This window comes from Myotis myotis, unplaced genomic scaffold (assembly GCF_014108235.1).
Source record: "Myotis myotis isolate mMyoMyo1 unplaced genomic scaffold, mMyoMyo1.p scaffold_m19_p_45, whole genome shotgun sequence".
Lineage (NCBI taxonomy): Eukaryota > Metazoa > Chordata > Mammalia > Chiroptera > Vespertilionidae > Myotis > Myotis myotis.
In genome coordinates this window covers 320,507-342,673 of record NW_023416352.1, presented here as the reverse complement: position 1 = coordinate 342,673, position 22,167 = coordinate 320,507, and the positions used below count along the sequence as shown (strand labels likewise).

General features: G+C 60.9%; 2 protein-coding genes across 5 annotated transcripts; one reads left to right on the top strand and one right to left on the bottom strand.

Moving 5' to 3' along the window:
- Positions 1-9,501: 9,501 nt before the first annotated feature.
- EMC10 (ER membrane protein complex subunit 10) lies at positions 9,502-15,282 on the bottom strand. 4 transcript variants are annotated; one of them, XM_036307166.1, is made up of 8 exons: positions 15,125-15,282; positions 14,124-14,193; positions 12,851-12,960; positions 12,437-12,595; positions 11,670-11,851; positions 11,477-11,570; positions 10,613-10,713; positions 10,307-10,377 (listed from the first exon to the last, which is right to left on the bottom strand). In XM_036307166.1, the coding sequence occupies exons 1-7, from the start codon at positions 15,236-15,238 to the stop codon at positions 10,627-10,629; spliced, it is 816 nt and encodes a 271-aa protein (XP_036163059.1). In that variant the 5' UTR covers positions 15,239-15,282; the 3' UTR covers positions 10,307-10,377; positions 10,613-10,626. The 4 variants fall into 4 exon arrangements, with proteins under 4 accessions (XP_036163058.1, XP_036163060.1, XP_036163059.1 ...); XM_036307168.1 differs by having other exon boundaries at positions 12,437-12,541; XM_036307165.1 differs by lacking the exon at positions 10,613-10,713 and having other exon boundaries at positions 9,502-10,377.
- A 32-nt stretch (positions 15,283-15,314) lies between these two features.
- On the top strand, positions 15,315-19,915 carry FAM71E1 (family with sequence similarity 71 member E1). Its single transcript, XM_036307087.1, has 4 exons — positions 15,315-15,571; positions 15,735-15,835; positions 16,196-16,326; positions 19,648-19,915. The coding sequence occupies exons 1-4, from the start codon at positions 15,508-15,510 to the stop codon at positions 19,913-19,915; spliced, it is 564 nt and encodes a 187-aa protein (XP_036162980.1). The 5' UTR covers positions 15,315-15,507.
- Positions 19,916-22,167: the final 2,252 nt, after the last annotated feature.

The following is a 22,167-nucleotide window of genomic DNA, read 5'->3' as shown; positions in this document are numbered from 1 at the left end:
CCTTCTCTTCCTTCTCCTTCTCTTCCTCCTCCTCCTCTTCCTCCTACTTCTTTTCCCCTTCTCTTCCTCCTCCTTCTCCTCCTCCTCCTTCTCTTCCTCCTCCTCCTCCTCCTCCTCCTCCTTCTCTTCCCCCTGCTCTTTCTCTTCCTCCTCCTCCTTCTCCTCTTCCTCCTCCTCCTTCTCCTCCTCCTTCTCTTCCTCCTCCTCCTTCTCTTCCTTCTCCTTCTCCTTGTCCTCTTCTTCTTTCTGGTCCTTCTCCTTCTCCTTCTTCTTCTCCTTCATCTCCTTCCTCCCCCTTCTCCTTCACCTCCTTCTCTTTGTACTCCTTCTCCTCTTCCTACTCATCCTCCTCCTCCACCCTCTCCTCCTCCATCTGTTCCTCCTTCTCCTCCTTATTCTTATTTGTCATCAATGCTCACCTGAGGATATTTTTTGTCAGATTTTTTAGAGAGAGAGAGGGAGGGAAGGGCGGGGGAGAGAGTGAGAGGGAGCGAGAGCAAGGGAGAAAGAGAGAGAGAAACATGGATGTGAGGGACACACCTTTGGGTTGCCCCCTGCATGAACCCTGACTGGAACCTGAGACTCTTCCGTGTTCCTGCCAATGCTCTAACCACTGACCCACCGGCGAGGGCAGCCCTCTCTCTTTAGGCTCTTTCCTCCTGTTTTCCTCTGTGGTGACTTCTTCACCTCCCTTCTTACTGATTTCTCTTTCTTGAGCACCTACTGTGTGCCAGGCTGTTTATAAGCATGGTCTCCCCTCCTCACACTTTCTCCTTCCCCTTCCACTCCTGCGGCCTCCAGTTCTCTGCTTACTCTCCATGTGCTCCACCTGGAAAGGGAAGGGGCACTAATTGAGCACCAACTGTGTGCTGGGCGATTGCCACTCACTGGGGCTTCTCCTCCCTCCCTCTGTTCTTCCTGCCCCTCCCACTCCCCCCCACCCCACCCCCAGCTTCCTCATTTCCCTGTTCCTTTCCTCTCAGCATTGCAGCGGTGAGGTTTTCCTGACAGAGGGGTTAGTTCTCCTGGGGCTCTCGGTGGGCACCGCTGGGCTCCAACTTCACTTCTTCTTTGTGGATAATGATAGCCACTGGGGAGGGGGGCGGGGGAGATCATAAGAATGGAGAGAGTGAGATAAAAAATGCTGGAATAGAACCCGGGAGACGGCAGTGCACAATGATGGGCACATGGGCACTGACACTTCCCTGGTCTTTAAGTCCTGAGTGCTCCCTCGCTCGCCACCTAGGAAGCAGGAGCAGAAACTGAGGCTCAGAAAGGGGAAGAGAACGGGCTCTATAGGTCTACTTGCCTCTCAACCGTGAACATCTGCACCGCCCTCCCCCTTTCTCCGGATGGATGGCATCTATTCCTCTCTCTCTTTCTCTCTCTTCTTAGCTCCATCTCATTCTCTCTCTTGCTCCTTCTATTTCATCCTTCCTCTCTCTCATTCCCTCCATCTCATTCTTTCTTTCTCTCATTCATTCTATATCATTCTTTTTCTAATTCCTCTCTCATTTGCTCTCTCATTTGCTTTCTCTCTCTCTCTCTCTCTCATTCCCTCCATCTCTTTCTTGACCTTTCTCTCTCTCTCTCTCTCTCTCTCTCTCTCTCTCTCTCTCTCTCTCTCTCTCTCTGTCTCATTCTTTCCCTCTCACTTTCTCCCTCATTCCCTCTACCATTCCCTCTCTCACTCCTTCTGTCTCATTCTCTCTCTCTCTCTCTCTCCTTCAACCACATCCTTTCTCTCTCTCATTCCCTCCATCTCATTCTTTCTCTCATTCCCTCTGTGTCAATCTCTCTCTTTCATTTCCTCTCTCATTTTTCTCTCTCTAATTCCCTTCATCTCATTCTTGTTCTGTCTCTCTCTCATTCACTGTATATCATTCTATCTCTCACTCATTCCCTCTGTCTAATTCTCTCTCTCTCTAGCTCTATCTCATTCTGTCTCTCTCATTCCATCACATCCTTTCGCTTTCTCTCATTCAGTCTCATTCTTTTTTCTCTCTCTCTCATTCCCTCCATCTCCTTCTTGCTCTCTCTCTCTCACTCCCTCTGTTCTCATTCGTTCCCTCTCACTCTCTCATTCTCTCATTCATTCCCTGTCATTCCCTCTGTCATTCCCTTTATCATTCTTTCATTCCCTCTGTCTCATTCTCTTTCTCTTTCTCATTCCCTCCATCTCATTATTTCTCTCTCTATCATTCCCTCTATCTCATATTCTCTCTCTCTCTCTCTCTCTCTCTCTCTCTCTCTCTCTCTCTCTCTCTCTCTCTCATTCCCTCAGTCTCATTCTTTCTCTCTCTGTCTTCCTTTCTATCTCATTCTTTCCCTCTCATTCCCTTGGTCTCATTCTTTCTATCTCTCATTCTGTCTCATCCTCTCTCTCATTCCATCTCATTCTCTCATTCCCTCTCTCGATCCCTTGCTCTCTCCTTCCTTCCTTCTTTCTCTCTCTCTCATTCCCTCTAATTCTCTCTCTCTCACATTCTCTCTCATTTTGCCTCTCATTCCCTTTATCTCATTCCCTCTATCTCATCCTCTCATTCACTCATTCTCATTCTTCCTCTCTCTCTCAATCCCTCTCTCTTATTCTCTCATTCTCTCTCTCTAGCTCTCATACTTTCGCTCTCATTCCCTCCATCTCATTCTTTTTTTTCTCTCTCTCATTCCCTTTATCTCATTCCCTCTGTCTCATTCTTTCTCTCTCCCTCTCTCATTTGCTCTATCTCATTCTCTCTCTCAATCCTTCTCTCTCTCATTCCCTCTCATTCTCTCTCTCTCATTCCCCATCTCATTATTTCTCTCTCTCTCTCACTCTCTCACTCTCTCTTTCATTCCTTCTCTCATTCTCTCTCACTTTCTTTCTCCCTCATTCTCTCTCTCATTCTCTCTCTCTCTCTCCATTCCCTGTGCCTCCTCCTCACACAGCTGTCTCCCTGGAACACCAGTCCCACTGTCCTCTGCTCACACCTCCTTCATCACATCCTTCTCATTCTCTCATCTCCTTGGGCCACTCCCCCTCCCCCTTCTCAGTGTCTCCCTATTGTCTGTCTGCCCCCCATGTCCCCCCTCCCCACAGCCTTCTCTCCTCCCGACCTGGTCCTCACAGCTTCTTCCTCCCCTTCCTCCCCCCTCCAGGCTCTGCACCAGGTTCACCCTCCGCCCGCCCTCCCCTCTGCTCAGTCTCTCCCCTCCCCCCTCCAGCCCTTCTCCCAGGTCCCTTCCTCTATAGCCTCTCACACCTCCCAGCCTTCCTGCTGGACTCTGTCCATCTGTCCCTCTCAGTCCCCCCCACACCACTCCTCCTCCCTCGCCTCCTTCTCCCACGTGGGGGCCTCCTCATCCACCCGTGGGTCCCTCTCCTCTGCCTCCTGCTCACTGATGTTTACTCCCCACTCGCAGGCCCTGTGTCCGTGTCCGTCAGTCTCAGCTCAGGGGAGCCAGGACAGGGGATGAGGGGGCGTGGGGCGGGGACACGCCCCGGGGATGGAGGCTGCCCACCTTCCCTTCCCTCTTCCCCGTCTGTCCTCCTCTCTCCCTCTGTCCCTCCTCCCCTATGTCTCTCCGTCTGTCTGTCTCCCTGTCTGTCTGTCTCTCCCCCTTCTGCTCCCTCCCTCCCACTCTATTCACCGCTTCCTTCTCTGCCGCACCTTCCTCTGTGCACAGTCTGTCCTCCCACTTGTCACTCTGTCCCTTGGTCACAAAAATGCCCACAGGGTGGCTGCCAGGTGTGGGCAGCAGCATCCGCCAGGCTGTGACTTGGGCAGACACACCCTCACCCCCCCCCAACCCCCACCCCCCACCGTCCCGCTGCTCCCTGGCTCAGGCCACGTTCTCCCGCCTCTGGGTTTCCTCCCACGGCCTCCCCCATCCCTGTCCAGCCCACAGCCTCCTCCCTCCACCCTGCCCTCCGCTAGACCTCCCCCAGCCTCTGGGTGTGGGTGAGGGGGGACCTCTGTTCCACTCTGTCCCTGCCTCCCCTTCTCTCAGCCCCGTCTCCACACCTGCTCCCGCCTACACAGGCTCCCTCCTCTCACCTCTTCCTCCTGCTGCTCTCCCGGCCTTTCCTCCTCCCGAGGCCTGGCCTCTCCTCACACCTCCCCTCCTTCCCGCCCTCCTCCCCCTCCCCTGTCCGCCCCACTCCTCACTCCTCTGTCCCCTGCCTTTCTCTCTCCCCCACCTGCTCCTGGCTCTCTCTTCCTTCTCTCCCCACATCCTCTCCCTTCTCTTTCCGTCCTGCTTCCTGGCCTCTTCCTCTTGTTCTGCTCCTGCTCTCTCCCTCCTTCAGAGCCACGTGTCGCCAACCCCTCTCCCTCTCGTCACCTCCCTGTCCTGCTCCCCCTCCCGGTCCTTCTCCCCGTTTCTCTTGCCCCTCATTCTCTCTTCTCTCTCTCCCTCCCCTCCCCTCTGGCCCAAGCTCTCCCTCCTCCCCGTCTCCTCTTTCTCCCACTTCTGCCTTCTCTCTCACCCCCCTTCCCTCCCTGCTCCCCTCTCTGCTCCCTCCTCCCCTCTCCTGAGCGCCCCCATCTCCTCCTTCTCCCCTCGTCCTGTTCCCTGCACTTTCTCCCCATGTCTTCCCCCTCCCTTCTCTCTTCCATCTCTCTTCTCTCCTCCCTCCCTCTTCCTGTGAGTTCTCGCCTCTGAATCTCTCCTTTTCTTCTTCTCATCTCCCTTTCTCTGTCTTCTCATTTCTCTCTTCTGTCTCCCCCTCTCCATCTTATTCCTTTTTCTCCTCCATGAATCTGCCCCCCCCGCCCCCCAGTCCAGGGGTTCTCCCCTTCCAGCAGCCTCCCTCCCTCCCTCCCTCTGTGCCTTGTCTTCACCCAGCCTCTGTCCAGGCCCCCCCTCATCCCTGCCCCCCACCCCTCTCCCACCCCAGGGCTCCCCTCTCACTCTGCGCCTCCCTCTCCTGTTCCCAAAGCGCTGAGGCTCCCAAGTTCTGAGCGGGAGGGGAGCCACCAGGGGTCCTCGCGGGCTTTGTGGAGGCGGCGGGGCGGCCAAGCCAGAGCCCTGGGGTGGGAGGACCCCTGTGACCCCCATTTTCTCTCTTCTCTGTCTGTCCCGGACGCTGGACACTGCCTGGAGGAACCGGACCTGCCCCAGGCCCAGGACGCAGCAAACGGAGAACAAGCTCAGAGACTGGGAGCAAGCTGCCTAAAGACACACAGCACGTGAGTGGCAGGGCCAGGGCTGGGCGGGCCCCCGGGGTGGCCGGGAATGGGCTCCCTCACTGCTGACCCCTGGATTCCTGGCTGAGCTCACCGAGAAGAGGGCTACTCCTTCCTGCTCCATCCTCCTGCCCAGCCCCCACCGCCTCCTCCCCCCCAGGCCGCGGGGAGCAGAGCAGCAGCGGGGAGGACCTGGCCGGGCTCTCCCTGCAGAGGAGACAACAGGCGCCCAGTGTTCCCGGGACCGCATCTGCCGGGACCCAGGCTCCGTGGGAACCCGACCTTCCCCGAAGGACCGGACGCCAGCGCCCCCTGCTGGGCGCGTCTCCCCGGGAGGGGTGCCGCCGGGGTCGGCTTGAGGCCAGAGACAGTCTCGGCGCGAATTCCTCTGCCTCCACCTAGCGGCAGAGGGTGGAACTGCAACCCAGCTGTATTAGACATGGGACTGGTGCCAGCAAAAAGCAGGATGGGGAGGGGGCGCCAGTGGGGAAGGAGGGGGCAGGGAGGAATCCCAAAATTCTGTAACAATAAAACCTCTTACTCCTAGTCAATACGTACACAGCATACTCGGCATCATACTCAGCTTCCTGTGCGTGTGCCAACTTAACCCTCTGGACTTCCAGTCATTCTGGGGGTACAGTCTCTCCTGTGTTGCCATGGAGATGCATACGGGACTGTATGGGAAACAAAGGAAGGTGGGATTTGGTGTACAGTTTGCTTGGAAGTCTCTAAGAATTGGGACAAACTGAGTGTGTTTCCTTTGTAATGACAGTTACAATCCTTACTGAATGGAAGTGGGTGCAAAGGTGAATGACAGCTAAAGGGGCCCCAACAATTGGCCCCTGGTCCTCACCATGGAGTCCCATCTGCAAGATTTGCTTCCTGTACAATTGCTTCCAGAAGCCACATGCTACAGTGCGCCATTTTGGGTAGTAAAGAGGCTTTTAAAAATACTAAAATTAGGCATAAACTCTTTAAAAATATTTTCTTGATTTAGTTTTATATTCTTGTGCTCTCCTGTGGTTTCAGCATTAGTTTATTTTATTTTTAAATATATTTTTATTTATTTTGGATAGAGGGCTAGAAACATCAATGATGAAAATCAGTGATGGGAATGTGCCCTAACTGGGAATCGAACCATGACCTCCTCGTTCTTAGGTCAACATTCAACCACTGAGCCACACCAGCTGGGTGTCTTAGATATCTTTAAAAAGTTGTCAAACCCTATGCTAAGGACCCCCAAATGCCAATGCGAAGCTCTAGGCTGGGGAAGGGGTTCCCCGATGCCAGAGTGGGTGACATTCTGTAGGGCGGAGAGGGGCCTCCAAGGGGTGAGGAAGGACATAGGGAAACGGGCAATCACTGAGTTACCTTGTAGGTGCCCCCTCCCCCCTCACATCAGAGGTCAGGAGGCTGGGGAGGCTGGGGTGGGTGTCCAGGAGGAAAAATGAGGGCTGAGCTCAGTGGAGAAAGAAAAGAAGGGGCAGAGCAGAAAGGGGGTGGGGGCTGTGGGGAGGCGGAGAGGGCGAGAACTGTGCCTGCAGCCCCGCCTGGTGGCAGCTAAGTGACTCCAGGCCTCAAAGGCCCCGCTGAGGGACTGGGACTTGGTCCTGGGGGCGCTGGGCAGCCACAGCTGTGAGCAGGAGGAGTGGGGTCCGCGCAGCGGGCAGAAAGCCCCCATGAGGGGGATGGACGGAGAGGGAATGGCGGCGGCCAGGTGGTGGGCTGATGGCCCAGGCGGGAAGGATGAGCCCAGGGCTGTGGTCACGGGGACACGGTGAAGGGAGGAGGCAGGAGGAACGGAGGCAGGGAGCAGCACTCCGGTCTGCGAGGCTGGTAGGTGGCGGCACCACTCGCTGGAACAAAGGCCCCCAGCAGCGCTGATGGGCGACGGTGGCACCGGCTTCCTCGGTGGTTCCTGAGGCACGTCCAGGGCAGCAGCTGTGGGTCCGGAGACCAGCAGGGTCTGGGCGGGAGGCGGGTTTGGGCATCATCCAGGAAGAGGTGCTGTTCGGAACCTCAGCGGGGCTGGGCGGGGACTGACGCCCCAGCAAGTCCCCACCCGGCAGTGCGGCCGCACCTACACGCAGGAGCAAAGCCACGCAGGTGCCTGGGGATTCCCACAGGAAACTCAAAGGGCCACTGATGGGCCCGAAGAAACCCATGTGAGCCAGTCCACAAGTGAGGACCCACTTCATTTAGTTTTTAATATATTTTTATTGAGTTCAGAGAGGAAGGGAGAGAAACATCAGTGATGAGAATCATTGATCGGCTGCCTCCTGCACGCCCCACACTGGGGGCCACGCACGAACCCCGGGCATGTGCCCTGGCCAGGAATCGAACCATGACCTCCTGGTTCATAGGTCCACGCAACACGGCCGGGCTGAGGACGCACTTTACATCAGAGACGGAAACCTCTCCAACTGATGTCCAGTGGGGGAGGGGGAATGAAAGCAACACACTTTTGCAAAACTATTGACGCACACAATGGGTTGTCTATGGAGAGTCCCTCCAGAACAGTTCCCCGGACGGGCCAGGGCGGGGGGGGGGGGGGGCGTGGGGGGGGGCAGTGTTGGCCGGGGAGAAGGCTCTTTGCTGTGGACCCTTCTGTACCTTCTGAGGTTCATGCTGTGCCCCCAGATACTCGCCAATAAACGGAGCCAGGAGCGCGCGCTCCAGGGTCAGGCAAGAAGCGGAAGTTTAGTAAGGACAGAGCCCAGGGAGCCGGACAGCTCAGACAAGGACTAGAACATTCCACACCAGAACTGTGGCCACTTGAGAGCGATCAACAGGCTTAGAGGACAAGGGGGGAGATAAATAAAGACTCAAACTGCAGTCCACTAAAAAATGACAAGCCCCGCCCTGACCGGTGTGGCTCAGTGGATAGAGCGTCGGCCTGCGGACTGAAGGGTCCCGGGTTCGATTCCGGTCACGGGCATGTACCTTGGTTGCAGGCACATCCCCAGTAGGGGGTGTGCAGGAGGCAGCTGATCGATGTTTCTCTCTCATCGATGTTTCTAACTCTCTATCCCTCTCTCTTCTCTGAGAAAAATCAATAAAATATATAAAAAAAAAAAAAAAAGACGAGCCCTGCCCAGTGCGGCTCGCTGGTCGGGCGCCATCCCATGCAGAGAGGCTGCTAGTTCGACTCCCGGTCAGGGCACGTGCCCGGGTTGCAGGCTGGATCCCCTGTGTGCGGCGTGCGGGAGGCAGCCCATCAATGATTCTCTCCTCATGGATGTTTCTCTCTCCCTTCCTCTCTTAAACCAATAAAAAATATATTAAAAAACCAAACTGGTGAAATAGCCCCAGTGCTGACAGGTGTGTCACACAGACACTGAGGAAACGTGAGGGTGGGACCCTTGGGCCGCTCAGGCCACCTGTCACCGCGCAGGGCAGGTGGCTGCCTGTGGAGGAAGAGGGGTCGAGGGAAGGGCCGCAGCTGGCCGTCCAAGGGCCTCAGAAAACAGGGGTCGGCAACACCAGGCGACTCCCAAGAGGACTTCCGACGTAAACGCCACTGAGCAAAGGCCAAGTTCCCAGACAATCCAGTGCCACCTCGCTCTGCCTCATTCTGAGAGGCTGAGCCTGGGCGCCTGCCGGCGAGGCTGTGGGAAGGGGACTGGAGGCAGCTCGGCGACATGGATCCGGCGGCAAAGGCCATCCGCCCAGCCTTCCGGGTCGGGGATTTGTGTTTTCCTGTTAGTCCTCACCCAAGGATCGTTTTCCCATCGATTTTTAGATAATGGGAGGAAGGGGGTAAGAGAATCATCAATATGAGACACATTGATCAGCTGCCTCTGCATTCGCCCCGACCAGGGCCAGGATCAAACTTGCAACCCAGGTATGTGGCCCTTGACTGGGAATCAAACCCAAGACCCTTCAGGGTGCAGGCCAATGCTCTAACCACTGAACACACCAGCTGGGGCGCAGGGTTTTATCTTAGTTACACCTGCATGTCCCTGGTTAACTGAGCACAGGGGCACCCTTTGGGGAGCACAGGGACCAGGCCCCTCTGGGCACCAGCCAGGAAGTCCGCAGGAGCGAAGCCAGTGGCAGGCGCGTGTGGAGTTGATTCTGTGACCAGCGGGGAGATCAACAGCGCCCCCAATGGCCTGTGCTCATCAATCTCCAGAAGGAAAATCAAGGGGTAAAAGTGAGGGGGGACACCTTCCCACCCCACGCCTCACGCCTCACCTGCTCATGAAAAGGCCTCTAAGCTGCCAGTGACCCCACTTCCAGTCACGCGTCCCCAGGAAACAACACACACACAGGGGTGGCCACGAGCTCCCTGTGGGGCTGTTAACAACCACAGGAAGCGGGAAGCGAGCGAGACAGTGAACACTGGGGACCAGTTTAATCAGGACACACAGCGCGGAGGAGCGTCCTGCAGCCATGACAACAACGAGGGCCATCTCCTGGGGTTTCCGCATAATTCACGTGAACACGGAGATTCAGCAATGCTACACACGTGCACACACATGCACCAGGGGCCAGGTCCACAGTGCACTTGGCTGCTGGAAGTGTAACTTTCAAACCTTCATGTATTTCAGTGTATTCTCAATGGTTGTAACCAGATAAGCTTGGGGGGGGGGGGGGCGTAAAGGCAGAGGCCCAGCGTCCTCACCCGGAGCCCGCGGCCCAGGGAAGGCAGCGGCGGCGGGAGTGACGGCCGGGGCTGCGCACGGAAGCCGTCTGCTCTGTGCTGACGTGGACACGGGGCCTGGCATCCTGGGCAGAAAAGGGGCAGCAGGCCCGAGGGCAGGGCCAGGGAGGAGCGGAGCCAGGCGCCCGCGCCCACGCCCACGCCAGCCCGGCCTGCTGTGCCCTCAGGGCACAGGGACAGGCGTGTGGCCCAGCCGGAACCAGGGTGAGAACAAAGGCGCGGAGCTGGAGAGCTCCCGGACTGCAGGGCTTGGGGTCCTGGGGGTGACGGGACACGGGGTCAGAGGGAAGCCTTGGGGCCACGGGGGCAGCAGGGCCAAGAACCCCACCGCCCTCCAGACAGGAACACAGGGGCCCCCGGGGGAGGGGCCAGCGAAGCCTTTTGGGATGAACAAGGCCCAGCTCTCTGGGCAGGAGGGAAGCCCCGCGCCCCTCACCGGCCACTGCCCCCTCCGCCACCCCCACCCCCACCACCCCCCTGGCCCCCGGCATCCGGTGCTCCCGACATCATGAGGAACAGGACGACAGGAATGATGTACATCCACTGTGGGCAGACAGGACGGGCAACGGAGAGAGAGAGAGAGAGAGAGAGAGAGAGAGAGAGAGAGAGAGAGAGAGGAGGTGAGTGTGAGCAGTATCCCCCAGGGCGGGGAAGGGGGGCTGGCGTGAGGGGAGGCCGCGTGAGGAGAGGGCCCAGGTCCCCTACGTCACTACGGGTCAGGTCGGGTCGGGAGGGCAGGGGGTGCACGGTGGGCAGAGGCGGGGGGCTGGGTCCTCACTCAGGCCTCCAGACTCAGGCCTCCTGCGGAGACGGCGCGGGCCCCGGGGCGGCCGGACGCAGGGCTGTGAGCAACACGGCCCCCCCCAGGATGAGGTGCCACTGAGGAGGGAGGGGCGCGGGTCAGGGCCAGTGGTGGCCGTGGGTCCTGCAGCCCTCGGGAGGGCAGCCAGGAAGGCAAGCTCTCGGCCTCTCTGGGCCTGTTTCCTCACAGTCCCAGGCTGGGCTATCCTCAGGCCCTGCGGGCACGGCGCCCACACGCAGGGCTCAGCATCCTCCCACCCGCAGCCCCGGCCGCACCCCTGGCGGGCCCACCCCCTCAGCCAGCACCCCCAGGTCCCGGGACCCTGGGCCTCGGGGCTTCTCTGGCAGCGCAGGCCTGGCCCCTCCTCAGCTCCAGCCCGGCCTCGGGCACCTGGCCCAGAGCACTGGCACCCAAATACTCCTGCCCAGAGCCGCCTGCTCCTGGACCTGGGGGACCCCACCAGCCACCCTGTTCCTCTTAAACCTGCCACCCCATCTCCAGCCTCACAGCCCTGGCCCCGGCCCAGCCCAGGCCGCGTCCTCTCCACTGGACTCTCGTCCCAGCTGCTCCTGGGGCTGCCCGCACCCCTTCTCCACCGGCCTCTGTTCTGACGCTGCCTCTACCCGACTGCCCCACCCGGGGCCCGGGCGCACCACCAGCTCCGAGCCGGCCACGCCCTGGGCCTGGGCGCCTGGGCTCCAGCCCTCTCAGCTCCGTCCAGGCCTAGGCTCAGCCCAGGGCCAGGGGGACATGCACGGAGGCCCGAGGCTGCACGAGGGGCCGGGAGGAGGAGGCGCAGGGCTTGTCAGGAGGGGGCAGGGCAGGCGGAACCCCACTCACATATTTGGCGAAAAAGGACTTCTGCTCCTGCGGGTTCTTGGCCTTCTGGGCCTGCTCCATCTCCAGGCGCTCGATGAAGGCCGCCGTCTCTGGGCTGCGGGGGTGGAGGTGGTGGAGGAGGAGGAGGAGACGGGTGAGGGGCTGAGTCAGCCACCCCCAAGCCGGCGGGGCTGGGTACCCGTCCTGCCCTCACCCTGGGGCCGTGACCGGCGGCTGCAGCTGCACAGACGTGTTGAACAGCTCCAGGTCCACGTCCTCCACCTCCTGGCCCCGGCAGCCCCCGGGGTGCGTCACCACCGACAGGCCCACCACGTTGCCGGCCACATCCACATGCAGCGTCAGCTGATCCGAGAGGTGCGACTCAACCAGGGAGCACTGCGGGGAGGAGGGGAGCAGGGGCTGTTGCCCAGGCCTGGCCCGCACTGGGATGCCCGCCCCCGCCTCCGGCCCCGCCCCCCGCCCCGCCCCGCCCCAGCCTCCGGCCCCGCCCACCGCCCCGCCCACCGCCCCAGCCTCCGGCCCCGCCCCCGCCCCAGCCTCCGGCCCCGCCCACGGCCCCTCCCCCCGCCCCAGCCTCCGGCCCCGCCCACAGCCCCTCCCACCGCCCCAGCCTCCGGCCCCGCCCACAGCCCCTCCCACCGCCCCAGCCTCCGGCCCCGCCCACCGCCCCAGCCTCCGGCCCCTCCCACCGCCCCCGCCCCAGCCTCCGGCCCCGCCCACTGCCCCGCCCACCGCCCCAGCAGCATCTTCCAAGCTTCCGCGGCCGCCTGCCCCTCGGGCACAAGCCCAGGCCACCGCCCTGCGCTGCCCCTCAGAGAACCCACCGCATGGACGCGGCTGGGAGGCCTCGAGGACAAGGCCAAGTCCTCCCCGTCCATAAACACCGGGGCCGAATGGTGGCAGCCGGGCCGGACGGGTGGGAAGAACAAGGACAGAGGCCAGTCCTCGTCCCTGACTCACCGCGGGGACGAAGGAGGAGACGTAGCCGCCAGCTTCTGGGCCGTCAGGGGCGCCAGGCCGCCTCGGAACCCGGACCCGGTACAGGCCGTTGAGGGCTGCCACATCCTGCAGGGCGGGCAGAGGCGGCAGTGAGGGGGACGATGCCAGGACCTGCCAAGCCTAGACAACCCCCCCATCCCCAGTGTGGGGTGTGCAGGAGGCAGCCGATCAATGATTCTCATCATTGATGTTTCTCTCTCTCTCTCCCTCTCCCTTCCTCTCTGAAATCAATAAAAATATATTTTGTAAAAAAACTGGCGGAGGAGAGGGTGTGCTGGGTGGAGGGGCAGCACGGGCCAAGACCCTGAGGCATGCATGCCACACTCTAGGGCACAGGTGTCCCCCCTGCCCGCCGGGCCCCAGTCCCCTCCTCACCCGGAGTCGGCCCCGCTCCTCCTCGTTGAGCTGCCGCTGCGACAGGGACAAGGTGCTGTCCTGCTGGTTCCAGAGTATGGAGCCGCGCTTCCGGAAGTGGGCGCTGTCATCTGTGGGAGCCTGGGCTCAGCGAGCACCCCCACAGCACCCCTCAACCCTTGCTCTGACCAGCTTCCCCAACCCGGGCCCGATTTTCCCACCTGCAGGTGAGGGACACCCCACCACGTCCTCACAGAGCAAGGCAGACGCCCCAACCCCACAGCTCCTAAGCCCTCCTGCCTTGCCAGGCGACCCAGGGACATTCACATAACTGCTCTGAGCCTGTTTGCCCAGCTACAAAATACAGGGACCAAGAGTCCCCCTCCCCCCAAACCCTCCCACCCCCCACCGGGCCATCACAATCAGCCTGGCTTTCTCAGGAAGATACGAGGTCAGACCCAGGTCTAAGAGGCCCAGCTTCAGTGTTTATAACAAGTGCCCCCGAGTCTGGGGCCCCAGGCTGGATTATTATTTTTATTATTTTTTAATCAAAGTTTAAAACAAGCTGATGCTGCAAGAGGAAACTGTTATAAAAATGTACTGAGTGAGCAGAGCCAGGAAGGGAAGCCATGGGGGGGTGGCAATCCGGGGAGGAGCGTGGGGGTAGAGGGGGCGCGCGGGCAGCTAGAGATCAAGGCCTTTGTAAGCTGCAGGGGACAGCACTTGGTGCCACCCGGCCCCCGTCCCGGATGTTACATGGGGAGCTGCTTCCCAGGCTGGATTATTAACCCCTGGGCCACACTGACATCTGTGCTCTGGGGGCATCTGAGTCAAGGCTGTGTAGGCTGGGCCATGGCGTGTGGTGCCCCTCTGTGCCTGTTTCCTCTTCTGAAAAATGGGGCCATCCCTCACACCTACTCCCCTGAATGACTGTTGTGAGGATGTTGGAGTTGGTACACGCAGAGCATCCAACCACTAGTGCAGGGCGCAGGCAATGGGTCAGAGAAGCGCTCTCTGAGGTTATCACGGCTGCTGCATTGGATTTGCCTTATAGTTAAAGGCATAGTTTCTATTCGAGTGCCCTCCCCACACACATCCACCCCCTCCCTCTCCACCCTCCCCCTCCCCCTCCCCCCCCCCCTATCCCCCGTCCCCAGGGCAATGCAAACACCCTCTCAGGAGCAAGGCTGTTCGTGAAGGGAGGGTGTCTCACACTGCACAGCACCCAAACGAAGGTTCCCGACTTCACGGGGCGCTGGGGAAGCGTTCAGGCGAGGACACTGCCGGGACTCACCGATCTCAAATGAGTGCTCCAGCAGCAGCCCCACGGTGCCACAGGCCTCGTCGCGACCTTCCACCCCGGCCTGCGGACAGAGGACCCCAAGTGAGGACCAACAGAGCCCTCGCCCTGACCCCGGGCAGACCGGCATCCTGGGAGAGGAGCCTTATTGTCACACTCATCTCCAAACACTGACGCTTGCCCACGGCTCCACCGCCCATTTCATGAAAATCCAGGATCTGCACGGTCCCCAGACAACCAGAGTCTGCAAGCACGCTAACCTCGTTTCCAAGGCAACTATCCGCGCGGGTCACTCTCACGCCCAGTGTCATTAATGTGCCTGAGTTAAAAGGCACCTGCGCTTCCTTTCCAAGCTAATACTATCCAAGTAGCCTTAACTGCCCCCCAAAAGGAGGGATCCACGCCCTCCTTTTCTCCAAATCTCCACATTTCCCCTAACTCTGCTGCATCCGCCACTCTCGCACCTGCGCAACCTCCCTTCCAGATTTTAATCCCAGATCAAGCCCCGCCCCCCTCATGCATATTCAGTCAACAAACACACACACACACACACACACACACACACACACACACACACACACACACACACACACACCACACACACCCCCCCCCCCCCTCCAAACTCGCGAGAGCCCTCCACCCCGCCTTTTTCATTTTAGCGGCCCGACGTCTGATTCGCCAGCATTCCAGCCGGGCCACACCTCCTCATGCATATTCATGAAGGCAGGTTCCCAGCGTCTGAACGCGGGAAAGGAGAGGCAGTCTGGCCCCGACCGTCACCGCGCCGCGCATACGGGTGCCCAGGTCCCACCCGAGCCCCGCCCCTCCCGCTTCCTCCCAGTTGTGCGGCCCCTGCAGGTGCAGGGCTGCAAGCTCGCCTTCCACGGTGTTTTCACCTCTCTTCCCTCTCGGCCCTGTGCGGCCCCGTTCTCGCCTTCGCCGACCTCAGAGTCCGAGGCTCCCGATTTCTGTCAGCCGCGCCTATGAGTACTCACCCCCCGCGCAGCGGCCCCGGACCGGCAACCACTGCCCCGCGCGCGGCTGGGGGCTGCGGCCGCCATCAGCAAGAGCAGGAGCAGCCGAGTGGCCCTGGCGCCGGCCGCCGCCATTTTGGCCCCTTCCCACCAGCCCACGGGCCAGAGTGCGCCGGGCGCCGCGGAGCACTCTGGGAGGAACGGACCGCATCCCGCCCGCGTGCGCCTGCGCCGGCTCCTCGCGTCTGCGCACTAGTGCCCGCCCCCTACCGGGGCCTGACGTCACTTGGCTGGCCCCGCCCCTAGGGTGACGGCACAATCACCGGCGTCTCCCGGTCCGCTGCGTTGTGACGTCACACTCCGTGGCCACGCCCTCCGTTTTCTTCCCCGGTTTTCTCCCTAGGATGAAGCAGAGACTAGAGCTCAAGACGGCCCTGGCCCTCGATGGAGCAGGTGTAGTGGGACCAGGTGGGTTGGATGGCAGGTGAGGGGTGGAGCCACGCCTCAGGGGCGGGGCCAGGTGAGGGATGGGGCCGGCGATTGGAGACCGACAGCCCGGTACCCCCAACGCTCAGCCTCCTGGAGTAGACACCCCCGAACTGGACCCCCCTAGAACACACCCTCGTTTCAGCTTGTTCCACAGGCAGGCCTGGACGGCTCCAACGCCTCCTTCAGAGCGGGGAGTTCGACCAGCTGCGGGACTTCACCGTCTTTGAGAGCAATTTCGTGCAGGTGTGAAGCCCCAGGACCGCCTGAGCCGCCCCCCTCCTGACTTGGGGAACCCCAGCTCTCCCCGCTTCTGACAACTCCCCCATAACGTCCACCTCCTGGAATCCCTGACCGACCCCTTTCCCCAAACCTGCAGACCTTCAGCTTCTCTATGAAACCTGGCCTCTGACTCCCTTGCGGTTTCCCTGACTTAACACCTGTATGAACTTTGACCTCAGGACATCTGACTCCCGTCTTGGTGTTTCATTCACTAGGTTCATGAACCTTACTTCTTCTTGACCTCTGATCCCTCCCCAATTCTGCACACACGCACACACACACCCCACCATCTATCCAGCTTCTAACCCTTGTCCCCCACCCCAGGTGACCCGGTTAGGAGAAGTTGCCAACAAGGTAACCATGGGGGTGGCAGCCTCCAGTCCGGCCCTGCAACTCCCAGACCTGTTGCTGCTGGCAGGCCCCGCCAAGGACGATGGACGTCTGCAGCTCTTCAGGTGCCTGCCCCACCCCCAGCCCAGCCCGGGCCTCCTTCCCCAGCTCAGGGCACCCTGGGCTCCCTGCAGCTCCTCCTCGTGCCCACATGACCTGAGGGCCAGGAACCTTGGATGGCCGCCCCCAGAAGAACCAGGACAGGGCCGTCCACAGGGGCCAGAAATCAGGGATAGTTAGCGACCAGGGGGAGCAGTCCTCAGCCACGGCCTGGCAGGGGTCAAGAGGATGACCTGCCGCTAGCGCCCACTGCATGCCAAGCACCCCCTGGGCCACTCATCTCTGACGTCATACTTTTATACGGGGGGGCCCTTTAGCCCCATCCTCCAGAGAGAGAAACGGGGCCCAGAGAGGGGAGCCGCCGGCCCAGGGTCTCACAATGGGTCAGGGGTGGGATCGGAACCTCAGGCTCCTCACCATGGCGACCTGTGTCCCACTGCGCACTGCCCCTTCAGGTCTCCGGGTTTTCATGGGAAACGTAATGCAGATTCGACTCCAAAGTATAAAAACACACAAGATATACGTTTCCCCCATCCTAGGCTCCTGCGTCCAACTCCAGCCGCAAATACCCAAACATGCCCATGGGTATCGTGTATTTAGAGAAGTGTTCTGCCAGTGGCTTTGATATTTTTTTAAAAAATATGTTTTATTTATTTTAGAGAGAGAGGAAGGGAGAGGGAGAGATAGAAACATCAATGATGAGAGAAACATGGATCGACTCCCTCCTGTGCACCCCCTACTGGGATCAAGCCCAAGACCTGGGCATGTGCCCTGACCCGGAATTAAACGGTGACGACCTGGTTCGTGGGTCGATGCTCAACCACTGAGCCACACCGGCCGGGCGGCTCTGACTTTTTTATAATTCACTTGGCGGCAGAATCTGATTCTGACCTGAACTAAAGGTGTCTCACAGCCTTTAGTTATCCCTGTCTCTCAGTTTAAAACGTTCCCCAAAGCGGTATCCAGGCGTCTTATGGTGGCCTGGCCTTTTCTACAACATTCCTTTTCTTTTCGGTGCTAATTGTATTCCACCAATTGATCTCCCTGCCCACTGAGCCGTGACCTGCTCAGGGTGGCACAGCGAGAAGGCTTTGACCCCCATAATCTCCTTTAGCACCCTCCCTTCACCACCCCCTTCCAAATAAACATATCATCCACGTCAAAGCATTGAGCTTGCTCTGCAAACTCAGCCTCAAGACTCGCCCTGGCCCCTCCCTGCTGGCCAGCTTACAGCCGGAGTTACTCTGGAACACTTCTTTCTTTTTAAATATAATTTATTGATTTTTTACAGAGAGGAAGGGAGAGGGATAGAGAGTTAGAAACACCAATCAGCTGCCTCCTGCACACCCCCAACCAAGGGACATGCCCTGGACCGGAATCGAACCCGGGACCCTTGAGTCCGCAGGCCGGCGCTCTATCCACTGAGCCAAACCGGTCAGGGCTCTCTGCACCACTTCTGATGGACATCTAGTGTGTGTTGGCCCTTTAACAGTTGCAGGCTCACGCTAGAGGCCACTTTCCCTGCGCTCACTCTGTCAGCAGGATGTCAGTACCCATTTCATATCCACGTGAGTGCAGCTACCAGGTCCCCTTGTGGACAATACACGACTGAACAGACTCTGGGCCCTCGGGCACCACTCTATGGTTGTTTTTTTTGGGGGGGAGGGGGGCCTTCTTGCTGTTCTAGGGAACAGCCTTGAGCAAAAGGCCGCCCTCAGATGACCTGGGTTCAAGTCCTGGCTTCCCCTCTTTTCACTAGTTTTGGCCCAAGTTCCCTACCTGTCTGTGCCTTGGTTTCCTCATCTGGAACATGGGGATGAGGGGAGAGCCCCCATCCAGGGCTGCTGGGGGGGGCGGTAAACTGAGTAAAAGTGCTTAGGACAGCGGTGCCTGGCACAGAGTAAGCTCTCTGTCAATGCCAATGGCTGTTCTTCCATCTTGAGAATATAATCATAGATCGTCCCCCTCTGAGGTAGGTGGTGTCTGGTGTCTTGGGGTTACAGCCAGTGTGGCAGGCAGGGGACATCCATGTGCCCGGGTAGGAGGGCGTAAGACCAAGTCCTAGAGGTAGGCTTGCTGGGCCAGAGGGCGCCTCTGTGGCTCCCTAATGGTTGTGATTAAGAATACAGATCCCGCTGTGTGACCTAGGCCAGCTTACCCACCCTCTCTGGATTGTTTCCTCTGCCTGGGACCTTGAATCAGGCTGGAGGCAGAGCAATTCATTTCTTCAAATACTCAACAAGTCTCCACGGTACTTCGTGTCACTCGGGGTGCTAGGGAAGCAGCAGTGACAAAATCAGCCCCAAATCTCTGCCCTCCAGCTCACCTTCTACTGGGCAGGCAGACGGAATAGATGGCAGTTTGTCCGACGGGATAAAAGGTCTGTGGATCCGAATGGGGGCCCAGAGAGGGGACCATGCGGAGGCCTGCAAGCCTGGACAGGGCTGCAAATAGGCCCAGGATTGCAAACAGACTTCCCTGAGAGAGATGAGGGGGCCAAGCCACGGGGGTGGCTGGAGGGAGATTTCAGGCAGAGGGAACCGCCTGTGCAAAGGTCCTGAGGCAGGACTGAGCCTGGCCGGTTAAGGGAACAGCGCGGAGGCCAGTGTGGCTGGAGCGGAGTGAGCCAGGGAGGTAGGCGGGAGGTGAGGGCAGAGAGGGGACAAAAGGGGCAGACCGTGCAGGACGTCCTGGCCAAGCTGAGGACTTGGCTTTTACTCTGAGCCACGGGAGGGACCTGGGCCAACTCAGGTGTCGACCGGTTCCCTCCGGCGACCGCGTGGGGGACAGACTGGGGCTGGGCGGCCCCCATGGAGGCGCTGGGGGTTGGAAGTGGCGGGATCGTGGATCATTTTAAGGGCAGGGCCATCAGGACTCTGGGGGGGGGGGGCAGGACTGGGTGAGGGTGTGAGAGGGAAAGTCAGAAGCACCTCCAGGCTCCTGGCTGAGCAAGTGGATGCAGTTAAAACCGGGAGGACGGAGAGGAGCGGGTTTGGGGTGGGGATGAGGTCAGAAATGTGGTGGCTGGGCATTTTCTGTGTCAGCTGCCGAGCCCACATCCAGATGGAACTGGATTTCAAGTAGGCGGGTGTCTATTCAACTCAGGGGTTTAGGACAGAGGACTGGCCAGCGGGAGGCACACGTGTGCCTTGTGGGTGCCAGGAGGGGATGGAGAAGATTCAAGCGGCAGAGAGAGTGGAAAGGACTCCCTCCGGGGAGAGAAGGGGGCGGCCAGGTGGGCAACCCCGACTCCCAGGGCGCCAGCTGGCGGCGGGGAGGGGGCGGCCGGGGAAGGCAGGACCTGAGGCGCCCCTTCCGCCCGCCAGGATGATCCCCTTGCAGTTCGTCCAGCTCTTCGTCCACGACAAGAGCCGCAGACAGCTCAAGGTCAAGTTTCAAAACGGCCGCACCTTCTACCTGCAGCTGCGGGGTCCGCCCAGGACCTGCGACTACGAGTTCAGCCAGTGGGTGCGGCTGCTCTACTGCCTGCGCTTCCACGCGGCCCAGAGTAACCCCGAGGAGGATGGAGAGGAAGATGAAGAGGAGAAGGAGGAGTATCTGACTGAAAGGGAGGCAGGGAGGGATGGGGCTTAGAGGAGGGCGGAGGGTGGAGGGTGGAGGGTGGGGTGGAAAATGGGCTAGACTCCTGGGTCCGAGGGAGGAGGGGCCGGGGGCCTGGGCCCCTGGGTCTGAGGGAGGAGGGGCCGGGGGCCTGGGCCCCTGGGTCTGAGGGAGGAGGGGCCGGGGGCCTGGGCCCCTATGTCTGAGGGAGGAGGGGCTGGGGGCCTGGGCCCCTGGGTCTGAGGGAGGAGGGGCTGGGGGCCTGGGCCCCTATGTCTGAGGGAGGAGGGGCTGGGGGCCTGGGCCCCTGGGTCTGAGGGAGGAGGGGCCGGGGGCCTGGGCCCCTATGTCTGAGGGAGGAGGGGCCGGGGCCTGGGCCCCTGGGTCTGAGGGAGGAGGGGCCGGGGGCCTGGGCCCCTATGTCTGAGGGAGGAGGGGCCAGGGGCCTGGGCTCCTGGGTCTGAGGGAGGAGGGGCCGGGGGCCTGGGCCCCTATGTCTGAGGGAGGAGGGGCCGGGGGCCTGGGCGCCTGGGTCTGAGGGAGGAGGGGCCGGGGGCCTGGGCCCCTATGTCTGAGGGAGGAGGGGCCGGGGGCCTGGGCCCCTGGGTCTGAGGGAGGAGGGGCCGGGGGCCTGGGCCCCTATGTCTGAGGGAGGAGGGGCCGGGGGCCTGGGCTCCTGGGTCTGAGGGAGGAGGGGCTGGGGTCCTGGGCCCCTATGTCTGAGGGAGGAGGGGCCGGGGGCCTGGGCCCCTGGGTCTGAGGGAGGAGGGGCCGGGGGCCTGGGCCCCTATGTCTGAGGGAGGAGGGGCCGGGGGCCTGGGCCCCTATGTCTGAGGGAGGAGGGGCCGGGGCCTGGGCCCCTATGTCTGAGGGAGGAGGGGCCGGGGGCCTGGGCCCCTATGTCTGAGGGAGGAGGGGCCGGGGTCCTGGGTCTGAGGGAGGAGGGGCTGGGGGCCCGGATGCCTGGGTCTGAGGGAGGAGGGGCTGGGGCCCGGATGCCTGGGTCTGAGGGAGGAGGGGCTGGGGGCCCGGATGCCTGGGTCTGAGGGAGGAGGGGCTGGGGGCCCGGATGCCTGGGTCTGAGGGAGGAGGGGCTGGGGGCCCGGATGCCTGGGTCTGACCGTGGCAGTGACAGGGCTGGACTCCGAGTCCCGAGAGGGTGTGAAGTCCGTGATGAAGGGCAGCAGGGACTCAGCAGGGCGGGTGTCATGGCTGTGGGGGGCCAGCTAAGGTGGCTGTGGGGGGCCAGCTAAGGTGGCTGCGGGGGGCCAGCTAAGGTGGCTGTGGGGGCCAGCTAAGGTGGCTGTGGGGGGCCAGCTATGGTGGCTGCGGGGTGCCAGCTATGGTGGCTGCGGTTCCCTAACTGGGTGTCTCCCCTTCCAGCCTCTCTCCTTAGGGGCATCTGGCGAGGGAATGCCCGGGCCTGAAGGGTGGAGCCAGCCAGGCCCGACGCCCAGGTCCCGTGGGCCTGGGGAGGGGAGATGCACCCCTCCTTGAAGGTGGGGCCACTGGAGCCCGTGGGGCCCCTTCCTCTGGAGACCCTGCTCCCCGCCTCCCCAGTAAGTACAGGGTCCCCTCCCGCCCCCCTAAATGCAGCTACATCTGCAGCCGCGGCCTCTGAGACAGACTCTGTCCGCAGCTTCGAGGCAGGGGAGCCAGGCTGAACCCACAGGCCTCCTACTTGGGGACCCCGAGTCCCCCAACACGCTCTGGCGTCCCCAGAGGACCAGAGATGGAACTTCCCCACGTGGGGCCGGACAAATGGATGATTAAAGTGAATAAGGATCGGCCACTTCAGAACCAACAGCCCGGGCAGGAGCAGTCTGGCCGTCCTCCCCTATTCACATGCTCAGCGCGGTCTCCCGCGCATCCTCGCACCGTGTCCGGCTCCTTGGGGGGCCGCCCCCCGGAGACCTAGCGCCCCATTTCCCCCGCGGCCCCCTCACCAGGGAGCCTTCCGGGCCTGGCCTTGGGCTCCTCCCCGACTCTTCCCGCAGCATCCGGCTGCCTGGTCCCCACCGATGGGAGCCCGTCTAAGAGGGTGTCTTGGGTCCGCACCCTGACGCTCCGTGGTTGCCATAGCAACGTGCTTGTCCCACTAAAGTGGTTATTTCTGGATGGCGGCCTCTGAGTGGTCTGTTTCATCAAGGGGTTGTCTTAGGGTGGTGGCCACTGCGGCCTGGCTCCCCCCCCCCCGCGCCCCCCCCCCCCCCCCCCGCCTCCCGCCCATCCCGACCAGCCCCTGCCCCGGGAGGAAGGCAGGGCTACAGATCAAGAAGGACAGA

Bases quoted from the DNA above. Each gene is read 5' to 3' on its own strand.
- EMC10 (XM_036307165.1), bottom strand. From the start codon at position 15,238: ATGGCGGCGGCCGGCGCCAGGGCCACTCGGCTGCTCCTGCTCTTGCTG. The intron at 12,961-14,123 runs GTGAGTCCCGGC...AGGCTCCCACAG, and splicing joins GGAGCACTCATTTGAGATCG to ATGACAGCGCCCACTTCCGG. The intron at 11,571-11,669 runs GTGAGGGCAGGA...CCACCCCCGCAG, and splicing joins CCGCCGGTCACGGCCCCAGG to CCCAGAGACGGCGGCCTTCA.
- FAM71E1 (XM_036307087.1), top strand. From the start codon at position 15,508: ATGAAGCAGAGACTAGAGCTCAAGACGGCCCTGGCCCTCGATGGAGCA. The intron at 15,836-16,195 runs GTGTGAAGCCCC...CCCCCACCCCAG, and splicing joins TTGAGAGCAATTTCGTGCAG to GTGACCCGGTTAGGAGAAGT. The intron at 16,327-19,647 runs GTGCCTGCCCCA...TCCGCCCGCCAG, and splicing joins GGACGTCTGCAGCTCTTCAG to GATGATCCCCTTGCAGTTCG.